At 38.4% G+C, this 26,357-nt stretch overlaps 1 protein-coding gene across 5 annotated transcripts in view; it reads right to left on the minus strand.

Annotated features, from left to right (window-relative positions):
* atrnl1 (attractin like 1) overlaps positions 1 to 26,357 on the minus strand; it is a 786,325-nt gene that overhangs the window by 535,598 nt on the left and 224,370 nt on the right. For all 5 annotated transcript variants that reach the window (XM_003223502.4, XM_062977302.1, XM_062977301.1 and 2 more), the window contains one exon: positions 22,925 to 23,018. In XM_003223502.4, coding sequence (XP_003223550.3) covers positions 22,925 to 23,018 — 94 coding nt within the window. The remainder of the gene's footprint in view (positions 1 to 22,924; positions 23,019 to 26,357) is intronic.

A 26,357-nucleotide genomic window follows, 5' to 3' on the forward strand; every position in this document is an offset into this window, starting at 1 on the left:
TGTCTTAATCAATCTGCTTTTTGCTTCATCCTTCTGTATGATTGCCCACTTTGTAGGAACTAGACATGGGAAAGCCTTGAGGGGGAAAAAAATGGAAAAATTGGAGGGGGAAAACAGTTTTCTCCATTTTTTATTCCCCCCCCCCCCCAATATTTTCAGTTTTTTCAAAGGCCTTCCCATTTCTAGTAGGAATTATTAAAATCACATAAAATATAATAATATGCCCCAATAGCATTTACATACCAAATATAGTCATATATAATCAATCTCATGTATTGATACAAGTATTGGGACCACGATTATGGATTTTGGTAAGATCCATGAATTAGATGTTGGTCATTGTGTAGAGAGAGGAAAGCATCTATGTCACCTCTTGGGGTCAACCACCCCTCACAATTGCCCACTGTGATGACTCATGGGCCTTGTAGTCCTGTTCCTAGTACTATTGTGGCAGACGAAGAGGAAAACATGGGATTTTCGCCAGTTCAGCCAGAGCTGGAGCCTCTCCACCTGGAGGATGTTTGCCCTCAAGAATTCAGCCAAACAGGCCTTGGGCAGAACTCCCCCCCCCCCCCGTTTTCCCGGAGGGACAATTATACTAGAGATAGAGGAGTCAGAGAGGCAAATCGCCGGAGCCTGAGAATCGCTGCCAAACAACTAGCTGATTAGGTCTGCTTCCCTTGGGAAATTCTAAGGAGTCATGCATCTGGACAGAGTTGGGTTTCGCTTCTCGTTCTCTAGGGAAAGTGTTCTGTTGGCGGGAAAACGAGACTCAATATAGGTGTTTGTCGCAAGGGGAACTTTGCGGAGTCAGTTGATCAGCTTGAGGAGAAAGATCGTGTGTGGACTTCGTAACCCCAGTTCCTTGCTCCCGGATCAAGTTTCAAGCCTGCCTTGTTTCACGTTTTACCACGGACCTTGTTTCATGCTTCATGTTTGCCTCGTTTCAAGTCTTTGATCTAGCCAAGAATCAAGTTTATTTTCCAGCCTTGTTGTCAAGCTACATTGGACTTTAAAGACTCTGTCATTTCCCCACACTATTGCTTGGCAAAGTGTGTGTTTCGGTCAAGTGGATTAAAACTTTGAACTCTAATATCTTATATTGGACAATACATTTCTGGACTATATTTGACCTCATCTGAAAGGTCTGCTTCTGAACTATATTCTTCACTTGTTTTATTGTTTTTATATATTTCTTTAATAAAGATATTAGATAGAGTCTGGCCTCTGCGCATGGTTATTGGTGTTCTGCAGCCTGGGTCCTGACACCCACATTATTTCCCCACCCAGGCATTCAAAAAGGCCAGAAGGCAGAGAGCTTAGTGGGAGTCAGCACTTGCTTTAGGTTCCCCTTTTGGCTTTTGCCACTCTACTTGAAGAAGGGGGTGGTGTCAGAGCACAGTACACACACACTGGCTCATGGATAAGTCAAAGGTTTTTGGGGTTGATTTTTTGACTAACATTTCTAGACTTGTGCATGACTATATAGAATGCTGTCATCTTTAAATTAAGTTATTCTGCATGTCAACAACAAATCAGTCCCAACTTGTACTAATATAACTTTGCCAGTCTAATATTTTGATAATCAATCATTCTTAGTTTCTAAGCACTTCACCATTTCCCTGAATTCTCCCTTCTTATTAATTACAAGAAAATCAAAAAATTGTCATCCTATTGGTTATACGAGCATAGCAGCATTTTATGAAGAAGAAGCCAATAATACATTTGTACTCATTTGCAAATCAGTTGCCTAAACCAGATTTTTATAATAAGTTGATGTGCTTCCCAGGAATATTGACATTAAGAAAATGAAATGGGAAGAAAAAGAGAAGATATGAAATAAAAAGTCAATTGAAATGCACAAAATAGCTGAAAGGAAAATATGCTATGTTAATGTAATTTGGACTGAAGAGAGGGAAGGAAGCAAAGACCGACTTGAGGTCACTGAGTAGATGAGGAGGAAAGGCAGAACACAAGATGTAGTTTTACAATGTCAAACACAAAGGCAGCTCTAATCACAGATTCCAGGAGGAGAATTTAGAAAATTATTTTACCATGTTTCATAAGTAGTTTACAAAAGAAAAAATAAGCCCTACAAATAGGGAGCAAAGTTGTGTTATTAAACAGAGAGTATTTAAAACCCCTGCAGAATACAGAAAACAGAGCTATCTTTTCAAGTCTTATCAACAGAAAAGATAAGGAAGAAAAATAGGTTATTCGAAATTATTTTTTACTTATATGAATATAATGGAATTAGCAGAAATATCCCTTCTTCACTATCAAAATTGTTGTCATGCTGGATGACGGGGAAATTATTTTCCACAACTTACTATATTATTACCCAGTTTCTGCATCATTGAACTTCTGAAAGAAAGGATTCACACAGAGACCACTTGTGGGGCAACTTTTACTTTTGGCTGAATGACAGTAGATAGCAGTAAATTTGGTGAATTGTTGAAGTACATGTCTAGATCCCCTGTTATTCTTTCTTTTATGCAGCAAACTAAAGTAAGCAATCTTTCTAGTTGCAGGAAAACTACATTTTTACCACCGTCATTTGTCAGCTTCAGTTTTATCTCAGAGCATCTCTAAAAGCAGACAATAGTAGAACAACAACAGAATGAGAAAAGAACCATAAAGTAAATCCAATAGACTAAGTACCTTTCTGAATTAAGTCTATGGGATTTGAATACAGCACTAACCCGCAAAGTGCAATTCACATCCTTTGTTGGTGTTTCTTTACAAGATGTTTGATGATATATCAGTATTGAACCTGGGAAGGGTAAAGACTTAGATGTGCTAAAATGGTATTATCAGACATCCATAACTATAAAGTGCAGAGCCTGCACTGAATCATGATGGATGGCAAGCCGAGTGGCAGGAATCATGGGGCTAAATTAGATAGTGTAAAAACCACATGGTGGATAGATGTTGGGGGGGGGGGGGGGTCTCTGAACTGTGCATTTTCTTATCTTCTTTTTCCTGCTTCCGATATGTCAAGATGTATGCTTAGCCGAGTAACTGAATGGAAGTTATATGATATCCTTGGGAAACTGCAGTCCTAGGGGAAGGTCAAAGGCTTATATAGAGCTAGTTTATGAAATCAAACCTATCATCTTTCAAGATCTCAAACATTCTGAGATAGACTCAAAAGATTTGTTTCTTCAGATTGAACCATTGTAGACTTGAGTTTTCCTCAGATCTTCATTTACTTTCTAACTTATTTTTCTACTGCCTCTGACACCATTTTCACATAACATTAATACTTAGCCAGAAGGAACCATTTTATACTAACATTTACTTATAGTCAGACATACTGACAGGCACCAATTCAGCAAATTATGAATTGCAAGGATTGTTTTGTCTTGCGAGATAATGAAACATCTTTTTCATGTGGACAACATGTGGACAACTTCAACAGAAAGGAAGAAACCATGAAAATGAACAAAATCTGGCTACCAGTATTAAAAAACTCAAGAATCAGAACAGTAAATAAAAAGCAATACTCTGAAAATAGAGGATTTCCAGACATGAATCAACCTAGGGCAGTTAACGACTCTAAACAAAGGATGCCCCAGAGGCAGGAAGAAGACAGCAGATAAGCTTTTCAATGCTAATTAAAGTGATTAACTACACAACATTCACCCTGACCTCTCTCACCCTAGACTTTCCACAGATATATATTTACCTCTTTGCTTAGTTTTCTCCATACCTCACAACCTCTGAGGATGCCTGCCATAGATGTGGGTGAAACGTCAGGAGAGAATGCTTCTGGAACATGGCCACACAGCCCGAAAGACATACAACAACCCAAACATCTTTTCATTTCTTAGGAGAACTGGGCCTATCCTAGCATTCTGTATTACAATGAAATTACAAGAATCAGAACAGATAGGGTATATGTTGTGAATGTAAATTAAAACTGTGCATGGACAACAAGTAAGTAAGATGTGACAGTGGGACAGAACAGACAGAGGGGTAGGGTTGTGCTCCTAGGAGTATTATGTCTATATCAAATCTCAAGAATGCTCTTGTGCACCCGGCTGAGGAGATTCCCGCTTCAACAGTGATCGGACAGAACCCACTCCCACTCAACTGCCACCTGCCCACTGCCTTCCTCTGTCTATCTATCCATCCACCCATCAATTCATCCGGTCACCTTTGAGCTGCCATGGCCTTGTCTCCTTCCTAGGTGCGCCAGAACTACTGAAGGGACACAAGGGGCCTAATTTAATTTGATTTAATCTGATTCATAAATAGCAAAGGTATTAAGAATAGTTTGATTAAATAAATAGTCTATTTTGAGCCACATGCTTCTGAGGTTTAATGAAGCCAAGCATCTTTACTACCACCAGGACTGTGAAACCACCACCAACCAGCAGAATAACCTGGAGCTCTACGTTTCCTGTGTGTACCTCAACATCAAATCTCTACAGACATAACTTTTTCCCAATGTTAGATTTCTTTTCTATATCTGGCATGATCAGTCTAGGACTTCTGTATGCCAATTTGATCACATTTTAATGCCGTAACATTTTGCTTTGCTTCTACTATGCAGTCATTGAAGGATATAGAAACAAAAGACACAATTGTTATTTTTTACTATATTGTAGAGAATAATTCTGCTTTTGTCTCTCTACTTGTTTGATTAGCAATAAACCTGGTTATGGCTATTCTTTTTTTGTTTCTTACATAAATAAATCCATTAATGTCGATGAAATAATTCAGAAATCCATGCAAGGAATAGGTTTCAATTACGTAGACTATACAAGATGATATTAAGATTAGGATGAAAGCATATAAAAACCAATGCCAGAATGAACAAAATTTAGGAACAGTAAAAAAAGAAAAAGCAATAGGCTGATTGTATTGTTGAAGGCTTTCACGGCTGGAATCACTGGAGTGTTGTGTTGTTTCCGGGCTGTATCGCCATGTTCTAGCAGCATTTTCTCCTGATCCTCTGAAGATGCTAGCCACAGATGCAGACAAAATGTCAGGAGAAAATGCTGCTAGAACACAGCCATACAGTCCAGAAAACACACAACATTTTGTGCTGATTAACAGCACAAAATCCTTCAGAAATAGCGAAACATGACAAATGACCGTTAACTTTCATCTATTTGTGTAAGTCATATTTTGATTTTCCTTTTCTATGTATGACTAATTATTACATTTTTATAACAGCTTTCTTATATATTTGAAAAGTGCCATGGTAATTGGCACTAACGATAGCTGGCAAGAACGTTTCTCTGTAACATGAAAGACTACCCTCTGTTTTCAAGCAAAAAGATAAAGACTATAGCTAAGGTGCTTCTTCTTTATTCACACATCACACTATTGTCTGAAAGATGGAGAGATGGAAAATGGAAAAAGCAGTGTGTGTGGATATTAGATCCATTAAGTGCATAGAGGGGGAAAGGGGGATCAATATTTGCTACACTAGAAGATTTCTATTCAAGATCTGTCAGTAGTATGAAATCAACTTAGTTTTTAATTATTTTTATAAAAGCATCTCTTTTTTCATCATCTCTCTGAATATGAATAAAACTGTAACCCTATAGAACAGAGAAAAAAGCTATGCTGTATGCATGCCCAGGCAGATTATTGAAATTATTTTTTTATAAATGAAAACAGTTGTTGTTCTTCACAAATGTCCAAGAATTAGAAAGCATCACCATTCTTTTTTGTTTTATTTATTTATTTATTTCTCTATCTATCTATTTACAGTATTTATATTCAGTATTTATATTTATATTCACTCCCTGTTTATATACTTGCATTTCCTGCTTCCAGGTTCCATTTTGTTTAGGAATGATCTGTTCTATGTGGCCGACACCATCTCATCAATGATCAGTCTCTCCCAGTATTGTCGTCTCTGATATGGAAAGGCTCTCCATGGAGTTGTATTCAATGATGTACTTATGAAAGAAATGGGGGAGTGTATGTTGTGGTGAAGTGAGACGGAGAAACAGGGGAGCAAATTTTCAGGCATGGATCTACCGATAGCCATCTGAGGTTTTTTTTTTTTTTTTTACACTGTCCATTAAAAGCTTAAGAACGTTGCTTTGCAAAACGCCAGGATTCTGCAATATACAGGACATGGAGTAAAAAGCTTGGAAGCATCCTGGCAAACCACAGACCACTTACTACAATGCAGTTTGAGTCCTGCCACATGCACAATGGAGGACCTTCTTACAGCCACACCAGAGACACTCCAAGTGGCCAACTTCTGGTCAAAGGACATTTAGCATAATGAAAAGTTTAACTTTGTTTGTGTTTTTAAATGCATTATAACTGTTTTCTCAATTCGCTTCTGACATGATAAATAAATACTAAGCATAAGGGAGACATGTATTTGCAGTTCATAGTGTTCTTATTCGTGGTTCTTTTTTTTCTTCTCATCATCGCCAGTGACTCATTCAAATTATGGTTTCAGCAATAGTAAAAATGTGCAACCATCTCCTGTTGTTAGAAAAATAATCCTTCAAATATGCAGTAACATGTCTTTTTTAATTGTTTAGACCAAGCTGACAGCTCAACAAATGGCTTTACTGAAAACCACTTTATATTACACATTGATTAATTGTGAAGTAGAAGAATGACGGCGATGTCAGAAAACTTTTTAAGTACAGTCCTCAATTCACTGAATCATGTTTTCACACAGGAACAGCTATGAAAAAGAATGAGGACAGAGCAGGTAACAAAACAGAACATCCTTCTCCAAGGCAACATGCTCTCTGTCCCTATTTAAACAAAAAAAATCTGCTAATAAAATATGTTATTGATCAGGTTTCACAAGGAACCAAACAGAAACATTCATTATACAGCAGAGCAACACAAACAGTGAAAACTTCACAAAAGGCTTTATTTACCACCACTGACCAAATAACAATGATCTCCCTCGCTATAGTTATTTTCAAAATAAATATTCTTATAAAATAGAGAACTCTAGATTCTTTTCCCATGCATAAGCTAAGCCTTTGTTCATACAAAAATATAAACCCTAAAATTGAAAAGTAAAAAAAAAAAACCTAGATTTAAGGGGAGGCACTTTAGGCATATTCAGTTGTTAACTAGCTTCATATTGTTCTGATTGTTAAATATACAATAACTTTATTTAAAATTGACTCAAACCTAGGAGTACCTCTTCCTCCTCTATGTCTTGAACTATGAATATACAAACACATTACGTTGTCCAATTTTTTCGACATCTCTCAATAAACGTGTCTTCTAGAACTATGCAATTACCAGAAAGAACTATTTACAAAAGATAGACATTGAGGCACAGACATCTGGAAGCACCACGCTTGGGAAGACTGCTTTCAAACTCTTTATCTCTATATTATTTTATTGTAATGGTGATTTTACAACAAGCAGGGTAGCTAGAGTATGTATAGTAAATGGGATAGGGAAGATATAAGGATAGATACTCTTTAAAAGACCCACTTACTTTCAGACAGTGGATAACATACAATGAGAAAATGGTAAAGGTGATATTAGTGGTCTTAAATAACTTATTATAGATCTCCAGTAGCCTCTGTTTCTATCCTGAGCATCAAACTATGACATTCTTGACTGGATAGCAGAAATTCTAGAACTGGTATCCCAAGAGTGCATGACTTAAATCCAAAGGAATGAATATGTAATGACAATGAGTTATCCATCTGGGGACACAACAATTACAAAATGCTTCCCTAAACAAATACATGCTACAATATTTGAGAGGAATATATTCCTGGACTTTTTGTAGATATGTGAAATCATGGGAAATAGCAAACCCTAGGTTGGGTGGGAAGGGCAGGGAGGGAGCACCACCGCTGGCCCCTCCAGGCTGTTTTCCCTTCCTCCCTCCAACGTGGTGGGCTTGGCAAATGCCTCATATACTCCTCTCCATACTTTCTGATTGTGGGATAAGGACAGCAGTCTGCCCCCTCACTGCCCTCTGCTTTGACTACACGTGTATTTAGAACTGTTGGCAGCATTTGAAACCCATGACGACACCTTTTACAGGAAAGTTTGCAGGCAGTACTGAGACAGGCATACTTTTCTGATCTAGAGACCAAGAATCACCTCACCTACCCTAGACCAAAGATATTCAAAAGCTAGTGCTCAGCACAAAAAAATATGGTGAATGTCTCTTGAGATAACAAGGAGGTGATTTAACTTGATTTCCTTGATCATGGGCCAACAATGAACAGTGACTGCTATATTACATCACCTGCAAAGTTTATGGAGCAGTCTGTTTACTAATAAAGCAGCAGGTACTGCAGTTAGCTGCATATCTCTGACTAATTTGCCATATCCATGATAAACTTTTGTCTTCAAGACAGGTATATATTATATATCCATCATTTTATTACTCTTAATTTGTCAAAATATCACAATGAGAAGTATATCACTTCAGTTAGTTTGATAACAAGGTACAAAGGTTAAGAGTGCATTGAGTGTAACAATATATTAGGTGGCAGCGGTTTGAAGGTGAGGTTTAAGACCTCTTGACCTCTACAAAGTATTTTTGGAAACTATCTCAGTGTGGGGCAATCTAAATTCAGTAAAATCAGTATGAATGTCTTGTGCTTTGCTATGAAGTAAGAACTGGGGCATGTGTGGAAAAAACAGCATATAATGAGATTTATGCCTTCCTACGAAAGGCATCTTACTTTCAACTTTCCTTACTTGCAACTGGGAATCTTTGGGTTGTATGAATGAGTTGTACTCATTCTCTCTCTCTTTCTCTGCCTGTAAAGCTAGAAACAGGTTCTGATCATCAGCATTATTCCTTCAAGGTTACCTGGGTTTTTTAACTGTTGGGCAGGGAATCGTGAGGACAGGTGGACAGTATTCTCAAACAGAGAATCAAAATGTAAATGGGCAACTCATAGGTCTAATATAATCCTTATTCTGAGACTTTTAGTCAAAAGACTCTTCAGAGTTCGGGAAGGACTGGGAACCCTTTAAAAAGTTTCTAGAAGCAAAGACTATTTCGACATGGGGATTTTTATGTTTAAAATGCAAAGTTTGATTATGAAATCTAAATTTTCAACAAATTGTCCAATTTCCTCCTGTAGAAAGACATGATGACGAACCCTTTGGGATTATTTGGTGTGACTTTCTTTTCCATAGTGCATGTGCTTCTGTACTTCTCAGGGAAAGTAGAAATTAATGTTTTAAAAATAAGAGGCAATGTCTGAAACATTTAATTATGAGAAACATCAGATATGGCATTCTTTATTCTAGCATTTCTATGGAATGATAAATCAATTTGTGTTTTCCATTAATAATAGAGTTATCCATATTTGTCTAACAGCAATCATAAAGAAAACATGAAAGGTTACATGTCATGTTTTAGGTGTAGAGTAAGTTTAACAAATGTGGTATTTGAAATGAAGAACAAAATCCTGTACTGAGGTAGTCACTGTTGGATTTCGTTTCCTGAAAAAGCATTAATACTTTCCCAAGAAACGGAATTCAATCGTTCTAAAACCAAGAATTGGAAGTGCTTTACATTGCTTGATTGTGAAATGTTTAACTTATTTTTTATTTAGGGAAATAATTACTTACTCAGAGGGAGATTTACTTTTATACTGTGAGGTTACAGAAAAATATGTTTATGCTTTCGCTTTTTGCTCAGAACAGAAAAAAGTGTAAAGGTTATTTCATTATAACTGAGATAGTTAACATGCTATGAGTACTCTTGTGTTGAAAATGTTGAGATTTTGAGTATTTAAATGTATTTAAAAATGTAACGGCGCTCCATGCAGTCATGCTGGCCATGTAACCTTGGAGGCGTCTACGGACAATGCCAGCTCTTTGGCTTAGAAATAGAAATGAACACCAATCCCCCAGAGTCAGACACGACTAGACTTAGTGTCAGGGGGAAACCTTTACCTTTACCTTTACTAAATTTATTTAAAACTAGCTTGGGGGCCCGGCGGTGCCCGGGTTATTTGAGAACGGATTTGTTTGCCTTTGTTCCAAGTTTAGTCTCGATCCAGTGTCAGTTGGCTTTAGTTGGTATGGGTGAACTACAACTCCCATATGCAAGTCCATGGTCGATCCCCCTCCAAACAGCTCCGGGATGTAAAGCAGGTCATGGGGACTCGATGTGTCAAGTTTGGTCTTGATCAGACATTGGTGGGGGTCGCAGTGGTCTGGGGAAGTGAGTGAAGATACTGTCAATCCCATCATCCATGGTCTGTTGTTCCCTCAAATGATAGGAGGACGTAAAGTGGGCCACATTGCACCTATATGTCAAGTTTGGTACAGTTTCATCATTCATGGGGATCACAGTGGTCTGTGGGAGGTGAATTGGATGAAAGTACTGGAAATCCCATCATCCTTGGTGCATTCTTCTGCAAACAACACCAGGACATAAATTGTGTGACATTGCACCTGTGTGTCAAGTATGGTACAGTTTCGTCTTTCATGGGTATCACAGTGGTCCGTGGGAGGTGAATCGGGTGAGGGTACTGCAAATCCCATCATCCATGGTCCATGCTGCACCAAACCGGATCAGGACGTAAAGGGGGCCACATTGCACCTGTGTATCAAGTTTGGTACAGTTTCGTCATTCATGGGAATCACAGTGGCCTGTGTGAGGTGAATTGGATGAAGGTACTGCAACTCCCATCGTCCTTGGTCTGTCCTCCCCCAAACTGCTGCAACATGTAAAGTGTGTCATTTGGGATATATATACCAGATTTGGTTCAGTTCTGTCATTTGTAGCAGTTGCTGTGGTCTCAAGAAGAGAGTGAAGGTACTACATGTCCCATCTGTGTGCCAAGTTTGGTCCAGTTCCGTCACTGGTGGGCATCGCAGTGGCCTGTGGGAATCGTAGTGATTGAAAGTACTACATATCCCATCACCCATGGTCCATCATCCCGCAAACGGCACCAGGACATAAAGCGCATCATGGGGTAGGCTGTCTGGAATTGTGGGAGTTGGAGTCCAAAACACCTGGAGGGCCCAAGTTGGCCCGTGCTTGGTTTAAAGGCTTCCATAGAATCCTAGAGTTAGAAGGGGTGCCCAAAGGCCATCTAGTTGAACCCCCTTCTGCCATAGAGGAAGACACCATCCAAGCCCTCCTGACAGATGGCCATCCAGTCATAAATGCGATTGGGAGATAGATAGAGTCCTAGATTTGAAAGGGGTCTTTGAAGGTCATCCAGTCCAGCCCCATCTGCCACAAAGGAAGAGTCCATTCAAGCCCTCCCGACAGAAGGTCATTCCAACCATACATACAATTGAGACATTTATTTATTTATTTATGTCTGATATTTCTCCCCCGCCTTTCTGCAATGGACCCAAAGTGGCTTGCAAGGTCATTAAGCCACGTGCTAACATCCACCATATAAATAAAACATAAAAGTAACGTTAAGCAATAGTAGTATAAATAAGACATAGCTGTGTTCAGTGGGGGCAGGTGAACTACAACTCCCATATGCAAGTCCACCATCCATGCTCCATCCCACTCCAAACAGTGCCCGGGTGTATAGTAGGCCATGGGGACTGTATGTGTCAGGCCTGTTAGAGTGAGTAGGCCAAAGCCTGCTCTGTGGTAGTTTTTTGACTCAGTAAAAACTGGGGGGGGGGGGGGGGGAGTAAACCATCCTTAAAAGGAAAGATTTAAAAGATAGTCATTATTTTCTCTTTAGTCAGCTGTGAATAATACTATGTCCCAATGAGCCAGGGAAAATCTGTCTTCTTTGGAACAGTATTAAGGGGTGAAGATGGCCCCCTCCTTTGGGCCTAGCAGCCTGTCAGTAGATGCGCTGAAGGAGGTGAGGTGAGGGGGTAGAGTTTTCATAAACATACCCACAAACATTGTTGAAAAGGAAGCATTAAAACATAATTATTTTCCATCATTAGTTGGATTCAGAATGCTGTGAATGTGCGAGTGAACTGTAATTCTTAGAACCAAAGTTTTTTATTATCAGTCTGACAGTTGGGCATGTTGGGTCTATGTGGTCCAGATCCGTTGTCAGTGGGTTCATGGGTCGTAGGGGTTATGTGTGTCAGGTTTGGTCCAGCTCCGGCCTTCCTGGTGGTCCCAGTGGTGTTTTGGATTACCAAAGTGTAGGCCGAGGCTGTTAACTCTCCCAGAGCTAGCTTCGTTCTGAGGAGATAAGTAGGCCGAACGAAGCCAGTTGGTAGTAGTTTTTGCCTCAGCAGTCCCATTGGCCTGTGAAAGTGGCAGCCAATCAGAGCTGGCCCATATTCCGGCCGGCCAATTAGAAAGCTGATCCATATTCCGCCAGGCCAATCAAAATGCGAGCACATACACCGCCCGACCAATCAAAACGCTGACACAAACATACAAACATTCACTTTTATTATATATATAGATGTTCAAAAATTTTAAATTAAATAAAATAAATAAACAATTTAAAAAGGTTGATTCCCCACCCCCATAAATGTCCCCATATACCAACTTTGCTATATCCTCTCTTTGAATCCTACCTTGGGCTCAAAAAGTTGGGGGTTGGTAGGTGAAAATGTATTTCCATGTCCCATGGGTTGCAGAGGATTTTTTTTTTTAAGGATGGAAATGTTTTTTAAAAATTAAAAATGCATGCACCCGATTGACCATAGCTACTTAAATAATAATTCCACTTATGTGGCAGTTCCATCATATTGATTTATTTTCCTTGACTGCCAATGTTCTAAATTAAGCAAGAGTCAATTGCCAAATGGTAAAAACACCAAGTGATCAGTTGGCTATTATGATAATTGCAATTAAAGTATGAAAAATGCAGCCATTGACTTAGTGAACTGTTCGACTATACAGCATCATACCTATGATACATCTGAAGAAACTTAATAGATTTGTTTTCTCTATAGATTCTAATGGGAAATTGCATTTGGAACTCAGCTACAAAAGAAGAATATTTGATTTACTAAACATAAGTATAACAAGATGTCCATAACTATCTAACTATTTATAGTTGCTGCTTTGGCACCCGATTAGTTTCCTCTGAAAGCAGTGCAAATCAGAAAACAACAAGGCCTTCTGCAATTTTATAATGTTAAATGATTTTTAACATAAAATGTAAACACAGTAATTATATTGTTGAGTGCAGCTATTTTATATGTACAAAGATGAATCATGAGTCTTATCCCAAAAGAGATGTTTAGAAATTATAAAACAACAAGGAAGAAAGAAACTCACAGAAAGAAAGAAAGCAGTTCTGTAAAAAGTAATAATAAGGGTTTCCCCTTAACATTAAGTCCAGTCGTGTCTGACTGTGGGGGGGTGGGGGGTGATTCTCATCTCCATTTCTAAGCCAAAGAGCCAGTGTTGTGAGTAAATGCATCCTAGGTCATGTGGCCGGCAAGACTGCATGGAACGCCATTAGCTTCCTGCCAAAGTGATATTTACTCACATTTGCATGTTTTTGAACTGCTAGGTTGGCAGTAGCTGGGGCTGGGGCTAACAGCAGGAGCTCACCCCATCCACAAAACTGTCGACCTTGTGATCAGTAAGTTCTGCAGCTATAAAAAGCTAGCCCAGAAAAACCCACTTTCTTTTTTTCTTTCGTGTCAGGAGCGACTTGAGAAAATGCAAGTCGCTTCTGGTGTGAGAGAATTGGCAAGGACGTTGCCCAGGGATGACCAAATGTTTTACCATCCTGTGGGAGACTTCTCTCATGCCCCACATGGGAAGCTGGAACTGACAAACAGGAGCTCACCCCACTCCCCGGATTTGAACCACCGACCTTTTGGTCAGTAGTTATGCCGGTACATGGGTTTAACCCATTTAGGCTCCATGCCAGTAAAATGGAAAGATAAGAAAAATATGGAGTAATATTAGGTTAAATTATATATAATTTAAATTGGTTTAGTTTACAGTTTAATCTTTTCATTAAGTGCTTAATGACATAAATATACTATATTTCACTTTTATACTTGTTTTTTCAAAAAAAATCTTTCATGGACAAATTCTGCTGGTGGGATGAAGCAACTCCAAATATTACAGAAGACCTTGGTCTCCAATCCAATAAGGCATGACCCTACTTCTAGCTTCATTTAATTGGAAGGAAGTTACAGAAGGAAACATTATTAGAACTGTTACTTAAGGGAGTAGCAAGGTGATGCAAATACTATTGTACACTTAGCTACATGTACATACTTACACATACAGATCCCTTACTGGGTTTTGGTTATATGACTTCTATTTGTTTTGTTTTTTGTTTTTTGTTTTTTAAAGAGGGATTCAAAGCAATTCAACAAAGCAGCTAAATAGATAATATACAATATCATTATACATAAATATGTTGTGTGAACCCAGTCTGTAGTCCCACCGATAACTATTCTTTTTCAGGGGCTTAAAGAACCAATAATTGTGAAGAACAAACAGGGGCTACATTCTTGTAAGAAGGAACAATAATTGTAAATGATGCCTAGAAGTGAAACTCTTCTAATGGGTTTACATCTAACCTTGTATGGAATGAAAATCATGCTTGATACATGTGTGTATAACTGCAATTGTGTAGTGTTAGGTAAGGTAAAGGTTTTCCTCTGACGTAAAGTCCAGTCGTGACCGACTCTGGGGGTTGGTGCTTATCTCCATTTCTAAGCCGAAGAGCCGGCGTTGTCCGTAGACACCTCCAAGGTCATGTGGCCGGGATGACTGCATGGAGCGCCGTTACCTTCCCGCCGGAGCGGTACCTATTGATTTACTCACATTTACATGTTTTCGAACTGCTAGGTTGGCAGGAGCTGGGGCTAACAGCGGGCGCTCATTCCGCTCCTGGGATTTGAACCTGGCACCTTTCAGTCTGCAAGTTTAGCAGCTCAGCACTTTAACACACTGTGCCACCACCAGGGGCCCTGTGTTAATTAATTAATTAATTAATTAACAATTAATATGCATGTGGGGACATGAGAGAAGCCTTCCACAAGGATGGTGAATACTTCAAAGCATCCGGGCATACCCTGGGTAACGTCCTTGAAGACAGCCAATTCTCTCACACCAGAAGCGACTTGAAGTTTCTCAAGTTGCTCCTGATATAAAAAAAAGAAGGGAATTAACTTTTTTGGTTTTTAATTTCACTGTTCTAGCACAGCACCCTGTGTCAAGGAATAATGGAATTTTTCAATGAGTATTTTGGATCCAATTGTCTTAACACCATAAAGTTATTCTCAAAATATAGAACTCACTTTAGTAGTATATTTTTCTGGCAGGAAACATAAAAGGCTGCTTAGCTAGGAAGAGTAATTTTACTCATTACCAAGTTATACATCTCTTATACACAATGACATTGTTCCTGAACAGAAGAAGCACTTTTTAAAAATGTTATTGTAGTATAATTGCTCTCTCTTTCCCACTTGATTCCCGAACTTAAACATTAACAATAAATGTGAAAGCGTCATGTTTACCTGCATGCATTTGGGTAACATACCACTGAAATCGTGAAACATTGATGCAGTTAGAAACTGATATAAAATATATCTTTACCTGTTAGTTAGAAGCTAGAGAAAAGAAATAATCTAATTATTTCTCATGCAAACTAACAAAAGTAGAAAAGGTGACAAGAGGCACCTCCTTTGTTACAACTAAACATAGAAGAGGACTAGGCTCAGGAACCATGTGCCCAAAGGTGATATAAGCAATACTCTGTTAATTCTTACATACTTCTGGGTTTAGGGAGGTTATATTCAGGAGAAGGCATATTAAACCCACATTTAAGTCTATAGTAACAAATTAGCATTTCTTCCTGCATAAAAGAATGAATTCTCATTGTATCAAAGCCTTCAGGAAAAGTTCAGGATCAAGTTATTTCTTGATCACATTACTTCAAGGGTGAATGCTTATTTTCCTGTCTTTCTAAAATTTTGCTGATCAGTTGGGTGAGACATTTTATGCTTATGAGGCCTATCTGTCAAGGGAAATCTATGAGACCTGCAGTAGACTGTTGAAACGCCGAAATTGTACTAAATGCAAATAAGAGGCACCAACTGCAGAACAGTGTCAACAGTAAAATGTGGAGAACTCCAAGACATCTACTGGTTCAACCATGGTCAAGACAGGGGATAACAGAGTCCATTAGGCTGAAGGAACAACAATTGCAATAGAGATGGAACTTTTCAAATGGGTTTATATATAACCTTGCATGGAATGAAAATCATGCTTGATATATTACAAAAACACACGTCTGCGTGTAATTGCATTTGGGTACAAAGGGTACATTGCCAACAATTCATATGCTCTCAGAAATGAACGAAGCTGTCCAAAACAAGACTTTCAGTCAGGCCACACAAATCCAATGATTCTGGCCAGTAAAAGCCTGTGAAATGATGCAGAAGTCTTCTAATTCTAATTTCTTCTAGACATAAGAGATAATTGTCATAGCAATATATGACACTATGTGCAATGTTTGGGAAGGAAATGCGGTAGGCGGCCTTGAAGGAGAGGGTCAAGGAGGTTAAAACAGCCCCCTCCCTGACAACTTTTAAAAAGCAGCTAAAGACCTTCCTCTGTTCACACAAGCTTTTAATGAAGATTCTCAGTTGGAACAACAGGAAGGCTAACTTTTAGCGGGCCGTGCTAAGTTTACCATCTCTATTGATGAGTTTCCTGTAATAACTGTATTTCATAAATGTTTTTAAATATGTTTATTTATGCCTTATTGTAAACTTGGTTTTATACGCTATAGTTATTTATTATTATTTATGTATTTATTTGCAGTATTTAGGCTATTGTGATATATATATATATACACACACACACACACACACACACACTTGTATTGTTTTTTAAAATGCTGTGAGTCACTTTGGGTCCCATTTAGGGAGAACTGCGGGATACAAATAAAAATTATTATTATTATTATTATTATTATTATTATTATTATTAAAAATCATAAGGCCTATCATAGTTAATAGTCAACACCCTAATATAATTTTGATTAAAGCTATTGTGCATTGAAAAGTAAACTTTACAGATTATTAACTATGACTGCACAGAACTGTCTAATAGCTTTCATGTTGTATTCATAAAGTCTAATCCAGTGGAATAAAAATGAGTCAAAAGTTATTTTGTATTTTAAGTTATAAAGCCCTATGAAGTTCAAGTTCAAGCTATTTGAAGGGCTGTATTCTTTTTCTACCTGACATGTTTTGAGATCTCCTTCCACCCATCTTTACAATCCCACATGCATGCATACCATGTGAGAACATAGGAGAAGGCTTTCTTGGGGCAGTTCTACACAGACACAAATGCACCCCAAACCTGCATAAAACATGCCAGTTTGGGGGCTCCCTGTGGCCAGACAGGGGCACTATCAAAAAAGTGGCCCCACAACCCAGCCATGCTGAAACTGGTTTTACACAACTGGGAATACGACTGGTTCCTCCCCCCTCCCCCAAGCATCCCAATTTCCACTAAAAAAAGATTGTTTGCTTCCTGGTCTGTCATTGGACTGGACAAGGCAGCTTAGAAGGAGTGGATTGAGTTCACTCCTTTCAAGATACCTTGCTCAATCACATGGCAGAAGCCAGGAAGCAAACATCTCAGAGATCAAGTAAATATCATTTTTCTGTCCATTTTTGGTGGGGGGGGGGGGGAGAGATAGGAGGGACAGCTACCCCATCTGTCCTGGCTATCTGAGCCCAGGGGGCACATGCTGGCTGCAGAGACACCAATTCCAGATTCGGGAAAATCTGGATCCCGTAGGGGTTTTTTTAACCCGGATTACAAGGCAGCATATCCTGGGATAACCCACATCTGTCTGCATGTGTTGTTGACACAAGCAGGCTGATCCAACTTTATACCATATTAAATGGCAATGTAGAACCTCATTCAGTGACTGTTCTCAAGTTCTGGAACCTCTTTCCATAGTAGTTAGATTGGCACTCTCCTAGGAGAAGACCTTTTGTATCCTGGAAGGCCTTTGAGAACTATATTTTAAAGGAAAAGCAGGCCTTTACAATGCTGGAGTTTTATTCATTGTTGTTGTTTTAATTCTATTTTTATATAATTTTATTGCTCTTTAATTTTTATGACATGATTAAAAAAACTATTTTACTTTTAACTTGAGTTCAACACTGGAAAAAGGCATGAGGAGGAAGAAGGTTTATTGTAATGGTTGTTGTTATCATCATGTGGAAATTATTGTTAGAGTGTATTTTAGCGCTGATCAGTGCTAAGAAAAGGGCAACAAAGTCAGTCAGTAGGGCAAAAGCAAAATGGGAGAGACCAAGAGTAATTCTTATGTAGTTGGACTTTTCCCCTCAAGCATACAAAACAGTTCATTTCCCTCAATTTCTGCTTAGAAGTAAACCCAAATATAACAACGTTCATTTCTGAAAAACACAGCCAAGTTCCTGCATATATTTTCCTGCCTGCAAAACCAATTCAATTTAGAATCATAGAATAGAATAATAGAATCGTAGAGGTGGAAGAGACCTCGTGGTCCATCTAGTCCAACCCCCTGCCAAGACACAGGAAAATCACATTCAAAGCACCCCCCGACAGATGGCCATCCAGTCTCTGCTTAAAAGCCTCCAAAGAAGGAGCCTCCACTACATTCCGGGGCAGAGAGTTCCACAGTCAAACATCTCTCACAGTGAGGAAGTTCTTCCTAATGTTCAGGTGGAATCTCCTTTCCTGTAGTTTAAAGCCATTGTTCTGCGCCCTAGTCTCCAGGACAGCAGAAAACAAGCTTGCTCCATCCTCCCTATGAGTTTCCTACACATATTTATACATGGCCATCATGTCTCCTCTCAGCCTTCTCTTCTGCAGGCTAAACATGCCCAGTTGTTTAAGCCAATCCTCATAGGGCTTGTTCTCCAGACTCTTGATTTTAGTCACCCTCCTCTGGACACTTTCCAGCTTGTCAACATCTCCCTTCAGATTGGACACAGTATTCCAGGTGTGGTCTGACCAAGGCAGAATAGAGGGCTAGCATGACTTCCCTGGATCTAGACACTAGACTCCTATTGATGTAGGCCAAAATCCCATTGGCTTTTTTTGCCGCCGCATCACATTGTTTCAATTCTATTCTTCAGTTTAAGGCATTTAAAGTTCAAAAGCTTTTAGATCAGGGCATTTAAGAAGCTTACAAAGCAGATGGAAACCACAACTCCTTGCAGCATCCAGTCCATGGATGACCGGTCCCAAATTCCGGGTTTAAGCTGAAGTCCAAATAAGATCAAAGGATATTATGTACTTGCAGTTCTGCTTGGGATAGCAGTTAAAATCAGCGAGCCTTGCTAATTTAAATAGGACATTTTATTAGAAACAACATAATAGTCAGAACCATTATTCAACACTACACACAACTCTTCTATCTGAAATGACACAATTTACTCTTATGTCTTGAACTAGAAAAGAAAGTATGTTATTTCTGAGTAGAAAGTAAGATAGTCTTGAAAAAGATAAGTGCTCCTTTCTCTCCAGACTTCTATAGCTTCTTCCACTTTGAAATAATTTGTTTTATAAAGTCTCACTGATTTCTAAAAAGCTTTTGCTCCTAGGGCATGGAACTCATTGCACACTGCTAGAAAGAGAAGGGTGGGAGGAGCAACATCATTCCCTGTAGCAATGGCTTTGTAATCAATAGGATTCTTGACAGGAATATAAATCTAACTTACACAGTGAACAGCTAAAGTTTGAAATTTTCATGGAAATCCTAACTTTAGTAATCACAGATTTATAGGCTTGCTGCTGAGATTGCACAATGCTCTGCCCAACAATTGGAAAAACAATTTATATCCTCAGCTACAGTTCACCAGTATCTGAGCCCATTTATATAGGCTCTTGAATCCAGCAGCAGTAATGCAAAACATATAGTGAATAAAAGAAAAATTGCCAGCACAGCCCCTTCATCACTTTGAATATGATTTGAATATGAGATGTACCTTCAGAAGAGCACAGCACACATTATCAACCCATTAAATACAGTTTAATGCTATGACTGCTTTGGTTTAAATTAATTAAGACTTCAGTCGTATGAACGCTTTCTGGAAGAATATCACAACCGTGGCAGTAGGCAGATTTATGGGTGAGTGAGCAAAGAAAGGATTAAGCTCTATCACTCATATTAAACCTTACTAGCCATTAGTATTTTTATCACCTAAACATATTTGTTCATAAATAAAGAATGCAATTGTAATTAAAACTCTAATTGAAGATTTTTATTTTAATATAGCCTCTGAGTACAGTTAAAAAATTAAATGATTTTTTTCTGAATACTGATGGTGAGCCTTCTTATTAAATTGTCTCATAGAGGTGAACACATGCTTTTAACTCTGTATGGCAGAAGCTAAAAAAGGAAACATTTTCTTCAGCTTGGATATGGCTGCTGGTGCTAAAGCTTGAAATGCCTTTGTTGGGAAAGTTTATTTCCATGACAAAGCTGTAACCAAATCTCCTTTGTATTGGGAGTGACTTGGCTCCTGCCTTCCCTGATCCAGGTGCTTGAGTTTCCTATAGTTTAAGGAGATTTTTATGGAGATGCTATGTAGATATTAGGCATTATCTCAGCAGCATCTTGGGCATAAGACCAAATGGGTGATACATTTGCTATTAATCCTTATTGTAGTTTGAAAACATAACTTCCCATGGGAACGTCTTTTTCTATTGATATGCCTCTAAGCCTCCTGCACTGAAGATATCAGATTATTAAAATACAAGCTCATCATTAAACTACGGGAGTTGATACCAAGAGACTCAGAGGCCATATCTTAAATGTGGCTATTCTTGGAGAATAAGGCAATCAATGGATACTGGAAATAACATCAATATATTATCTCTAGTAGTAACATCAATATATTATCTCCAGATGAGAAACTCCCCCTGGGCACAGAGAAGACTGGGCGGCTTGAAAGGCGCTGAACAGACTGCGCTTTGGCACCACGAGATGCAGAGCCAAGAAATGGGGCAACAAAGTAGAGTCCACATCATACGAGTATGAAGAAGAGCAAACCACAGACCACTCACTACAATGCAGCCTAAGTCCTGCCACATGCTCAATGGAGGACCTTCTTATAGCAACACCAGAGGCACCTGAAGTGGTCAGCTTCTGGTCAAAGGAAATTTAGTATAATGTCAAGTTTTTAACTTTGTTTATGGTTTTTCTATACATTATAACTGTATTCTCAATTAGCTTCTGACACGATAAACAAATCAATCTCCAGTAACAGCAGAATTATGCTTCTCAACACCAATAAATGGGAACACAAATAGGAGATATGATTGTGCTTATGTCCTGCTCTGCAATTTCCCATTAGTGTTTGACTGGCCAAACGTCAATGTTGAACTACATGGGCCTAAGGTTTAATTCAGCACAGCTTTTGTTGTTCAAAGGCTCAGGTGTGTTAGCCTATATCAGTATGTAAAAGGATCTTGTAGCAGCTTTGAGACGAGGTGAGAGAAAGAGATTTGTAGAATATGCTTTTGTATACTGCTGAAGTAGAACCAATTTATAAAAGTTTATACTACAGAAGTTTTTCTTGCAGTCTTAAAGGTGCTACAAGTTCCCATGGCATAGTATATCTTATGTTTTTCAACATCAACCATAAGAGACCTGGACATTTTTTAAAAGGAAGATAACATGTACAGATCTTACCGTTTCTAAATACTGATTAGGAAAATATACTGAGAAAACCATAGAAAATCAAATCCCATTATATATGTATATTATGACAACTACAATTATATTTGAATCACATCATCAAGTCCATTAAACACTATGATGATGGGTAACTATAAAAGTGTTCTTATGTGTTCAATAAAGAGGCTTAGGCTATTTTGTTTCTTGAAGGGATTTTTTTTGCATATTTTTCAATATGTGTTGGCAACAATGTCCATCACAAGAAGACCTTTTCCATACCTTCTCCTTCTGCTGAAACAATATTATGACAAAAAGCATCACCACATCAGTAAGATATTAAGTATTGCTTCATAGCATCATCACTGAATTATAGGAAGAGCACTTTACCATTATAAAAGCATAGATATGCTTTTATAGATATGAAATTTATAATACTCAGAATTATACATACAGTAATAGGCCCGGGCTGTGGCGCCAGTGGGAGAGCAAGCCAGCTTCAATTAACTGCAATGAATCACTCTGACCAGGAGGTCATGAGTTCGAGGCCCCTCGGAGCCTATGTTTGTTTGTCTTTGTTCTATGTTAAAAGGCATTGAATGTTTGCCTATATGTGTAATGTGATCCGCCCTGAGTCCCCTTTGGGGTGAGAAGGGCGGAATATAAATGCTGTAAATAAATTTCAAAAACAAAATAGAATACGGTATTAATAAATAACAAGACAATTTTATTGGCAAGAAACATGTATTTTAAATGTGTTACTGAATGAAGTTTCCACATCAATGAAGTCCCAACAATAATACTATTTCGCAAATCTGAAACCTGCAAGAAAACCCTCTCTTGTTTAATGTTGCAACAGGTGCACTCTGAATAAAATATAATGAAGTCTTTTATTTACTTCCATTTTTAAACAGGAAGGCATTAAGGGCCAAAGAACTTCAGATATAATGACCCAGCAGCAACACATTTTCTATCATATGGGCCAGTCTACTAATTTCAGTATATAATTATGTTTGGAAAAATCAGATTCTTTATCTACCTCAAAATGTTCCCAATTTTTTTAAAAATTTCTGAATATTTTTATAGAATAAATTAAATAGTGAACAACTCACATGATTCCACTAACAAATAAAATGAAAATCCAGAATATACATTTTTCCTATAGTGGTTTACAAGATCCATAAGTGTTAAAATGGTCACTGGTGCTTTGTTTTAAGAAAGGCAATCAGTTGTGATTTCATACAGAATGCCCTTCATCAGTAGTGAAGGCCTAAGGATCTAGGAATCAAACTGCACCAAAAATTGAATTACGCGAGTTCTTTAAACTTTAAACTGATGAATAAATAATTCAAGACTTTATTATTTGTACTCACAGTTGACACTGGTCTCCTTTGATCCCTTTAGTTGTGCAGAAGCATTTTCCTGTTTGCATGTGACATATATTTGCATGTCCACTGCATGTGCAAGCTATAGGAATAAAAAAGACATAACAAAAACACTGTAATTAAGTACTTATGAAGAAAACTGAATATAAATATTATCAAACATACATAGTCTGTCTCCTTTCTCAGTGGACAGAAATGCAGCCAGAATTCCATCTCTTCTCTCAGGAGAGAAAGGAGACAAAACACCTTTCTCAATAGAGAATGATGTATAGCTCTGTGTAACTGGGTTTTCTGCCAGATTTGGCACTTGGTCCCATTTCATCCAAAGAAGGAGTCTTAGTCTACAACTGAAACTACATAATATGGAACACAGTCTTTATATAACTGTCAAATATATGTATTAACTATCTGTTGACCCAAACAGCTGCAGACTTGTTATTAACTAGTGCAGGTTATACCCTCCCCCTCCCTTGGCACAATGGTTGTCCTGGCTACCAGTATGTTTCCAGACTCACCTCAACATGCTAGTTATGATTTTGATAGCTTGGCTCAAGGCTATCTGATAAACGTACATGAGAATGCCTGGATCCCAAGATCTTCAGGACAGTCCCTTCTCTCAGCCCCACCAATGTTTGGTGGGAACATTCTTGGTAGATGCTCCCAAACACTTCAGGACTCCTTCACTAGAGAGGCTAGAATAGCTCCCTCCTTACTGCCCTTCTACCAGCAAGTGAAAGACCTATCTTCAAGAATAAAAAACGGATTTCAAGGGTTTTAAATATTCTGCCATTTTATTGAATGTCATGATTGTTGTGGATTTGCTGAGCACATTTATTTAAAAAGGTTTTAATTTTATGGCATTTAAACAATAACTTTTCCTCCTAAGGTTATACTTATATCTTTGTATTTGCTTTTGGCTTGAAGCCCTGTTTTAGGGAGGAAATGAGATATGAATGAATTAATAATGAATTATGGAGCCATCATGGTGTAGTGGTTGAAATGGTAACTACTTCTGGGAAATCAGAGTTTTCATCCCATTTGGTCATGGAAGCTCACTAGGTAACTTTGGGCAAGTCATACTCTCTCACCTTTAGAAGAAGACAATGACAAACCCTCTCTGAACATTTTTTTCCCAAGAAAACCCTCTGATAAGTTTGTCTTAGGGTTGTAATGCATTAGGAACAATGTAAATACATATAATCATAATTACTGCTTGTAGTAATTAACCCCCTCCCTTCTGTCCTTTTAGGAAAAAACTCAAAACATGGCTGTGGGACCAGGCATTTAAGCATCAAACGCAGCAATAGTAATGTGTCTGATAATGGTCAGACCCTGGACTATGATCTAGACATGTATAAGTTTTAAATGATGATTTATAGTTGATGTTTTAATGATCTGTTTTAATTGCAATTTGTTTCTATAATTCTATTTTTATTTTATTTTTTGGCATATAATGATTGCAGTTGTGAAGCCGCCTTGAGTCCCCATCGCCCTGGGGGGTGAGAAGGATGAGATACAAATGTATAAATAAATAAATAGTATTACTATTATTTTAATAATAAGAAGTTTATTGCAATACATTCAAAATGGTAATATACTGTCTAGACATAGCCTTTTCTATCATCTCACCAAAACTGAACTTATACAGAATAATGCTTTTTCATTAAAGTAATATTTAGGATAGATCCTTAACAAGACAATATGTCTAGTAGTCTGAGTAACCATCTGTTCCATACATACACACTTTGTTAACAGTCAAATATGCAAAAATTAGAAGTAAAGAAAAACTGAAAGTTAGGTAGAAGGCTGTAATTAAAAGATTGCCTACCTAGAACTTTCACCTCTGAGAATGTTCAAAATATAAACTTTAAAGGTGTGGAAGTGATTTTGTGCAGCTTTGTAATCTTTTGGAAAGCATGCTGTCACTCATGCATACAAGCAATAAAATACTGATCTGTATTTAGACAAATCAAGGTGTAGAAATCACTTCCGCCCCATCACTTTTATCAACAAAGTGCTCTATAAGCTTTTTTGGCTAAAGGGTAAAGTACTGATACACTAAATAAATAAATAAATATTATTTCAATAATAAAATGGAATTAAAGACACAGCAGGATACAAATAATTCAAGAAACTAAAGATTGTCAGGGCTCACATGAAGGATACTGACCTCCATCATGCAGAAAGGAAATGTCCTCTATTAATGGTTTGAGGAAGCATTTTCATAGCTTTGAACCATTATGGGTCACGACTTATCTAAATTTTTACTTTAATCAATGCTAATTACAAGGCACATTCCATAATGCCAGCTTGAAGAATTCAGGATGATATCCGTGACCCATTTCTACGTGAAGTATGTTGTTAAATCACTGACAGAGCTCATTTGTATGGAAATGTTCAGGACCTGGCTAGAACAGGTAAGAACTGTGAGCATGTATCTGATGAGAAGAAATGTCTCCTTGTAAGTAATATTAGTATCATTATTAGATTCCATTACATTATGCATGATCTGAAAAATCCATTAGCAGCATGAGTTTTCTTTCTCCTGAATAAGGTATGCATGCACATGTATGTATAGTAAGTATAATGTCAATCATAAACTCAGATAATTTTGATGACTGATTATGAAACTGTCTTTCCAAACATGCACTGATTTCTCCATTTAGACAGAGCAGAAATAGATCCAAAGCTTGCTATTTCTCAGTATTATATTTCAGACAAATATATCACGGATATATTTGTCTGAAATATACTAGTTTTATGGCTCAGTGCATTGCTATTGAAATAATCAGATGCAATGCTTATATACCTGCACCTGAAAAGGTGTAGGTGCATGAAACGATTTTTACAAAATCAATCCTCTGGTTGAATAATCAAGGGGTTTCTAGTGAAAGGGCAGGGCCTGACTCACCGGGCCCTGAAGATTGCTGGGAAGGGCGCTCCCCCTTCTATCATGGTGGCGGGCTTGGGGGGCTTCTTGTTCCCAGAAGCCCCCTCGGCGCGGCGGGAAGGTTTCCCACTGCCAGCATCCGCTGGCCAATGGCAGGCCAGCATTACCGGGCTGCCATTGGTCAGCGCCCCTCAGTGGGCGAGGCCACTCCAGGCTCCGCCCCCGAGAGGCCCAACAGCAGCCATTCGGAGGCTGCAGCTTGCCATCCCGCCCACCCTGCATATATTCATGTTTTCATTGTTTTGTCACAACTGTTGTTGGCGTGTGACATGGGTCTCGGATCTCGTAAGATACTCCACCCCCCCCTTTTCATTGGCATCAGGGGGGGAGGGGATATTTTAGGTACCAACAGGTGGCGCTGGAGACCAACTACCGGGCCAGGTGTCGGTCGCGCCGTGACTCGTTTGGATCAGGCAGCAATGGGCTGTCAGATCATTGATCCGGGACCCATGCAGGGCAGCCAACCCTTCA

The sequence above is a fragment of the Anolis carolinensis genome, chromosome 3 (genome assembly GCF_035594765.1).
Source record: "Anolis carolinensis isolate JA03-04 chromosome 3, rAnoCar3.1.pri, whole genome shotgun sequence".
NCBI classification, from domain to species: domain Eukaryota; kingdom Metazoa; phylum Chordata; class Lepidosauria; order Squamata; family Dactyloidae; genus Anolis; species Anolis carolinensis.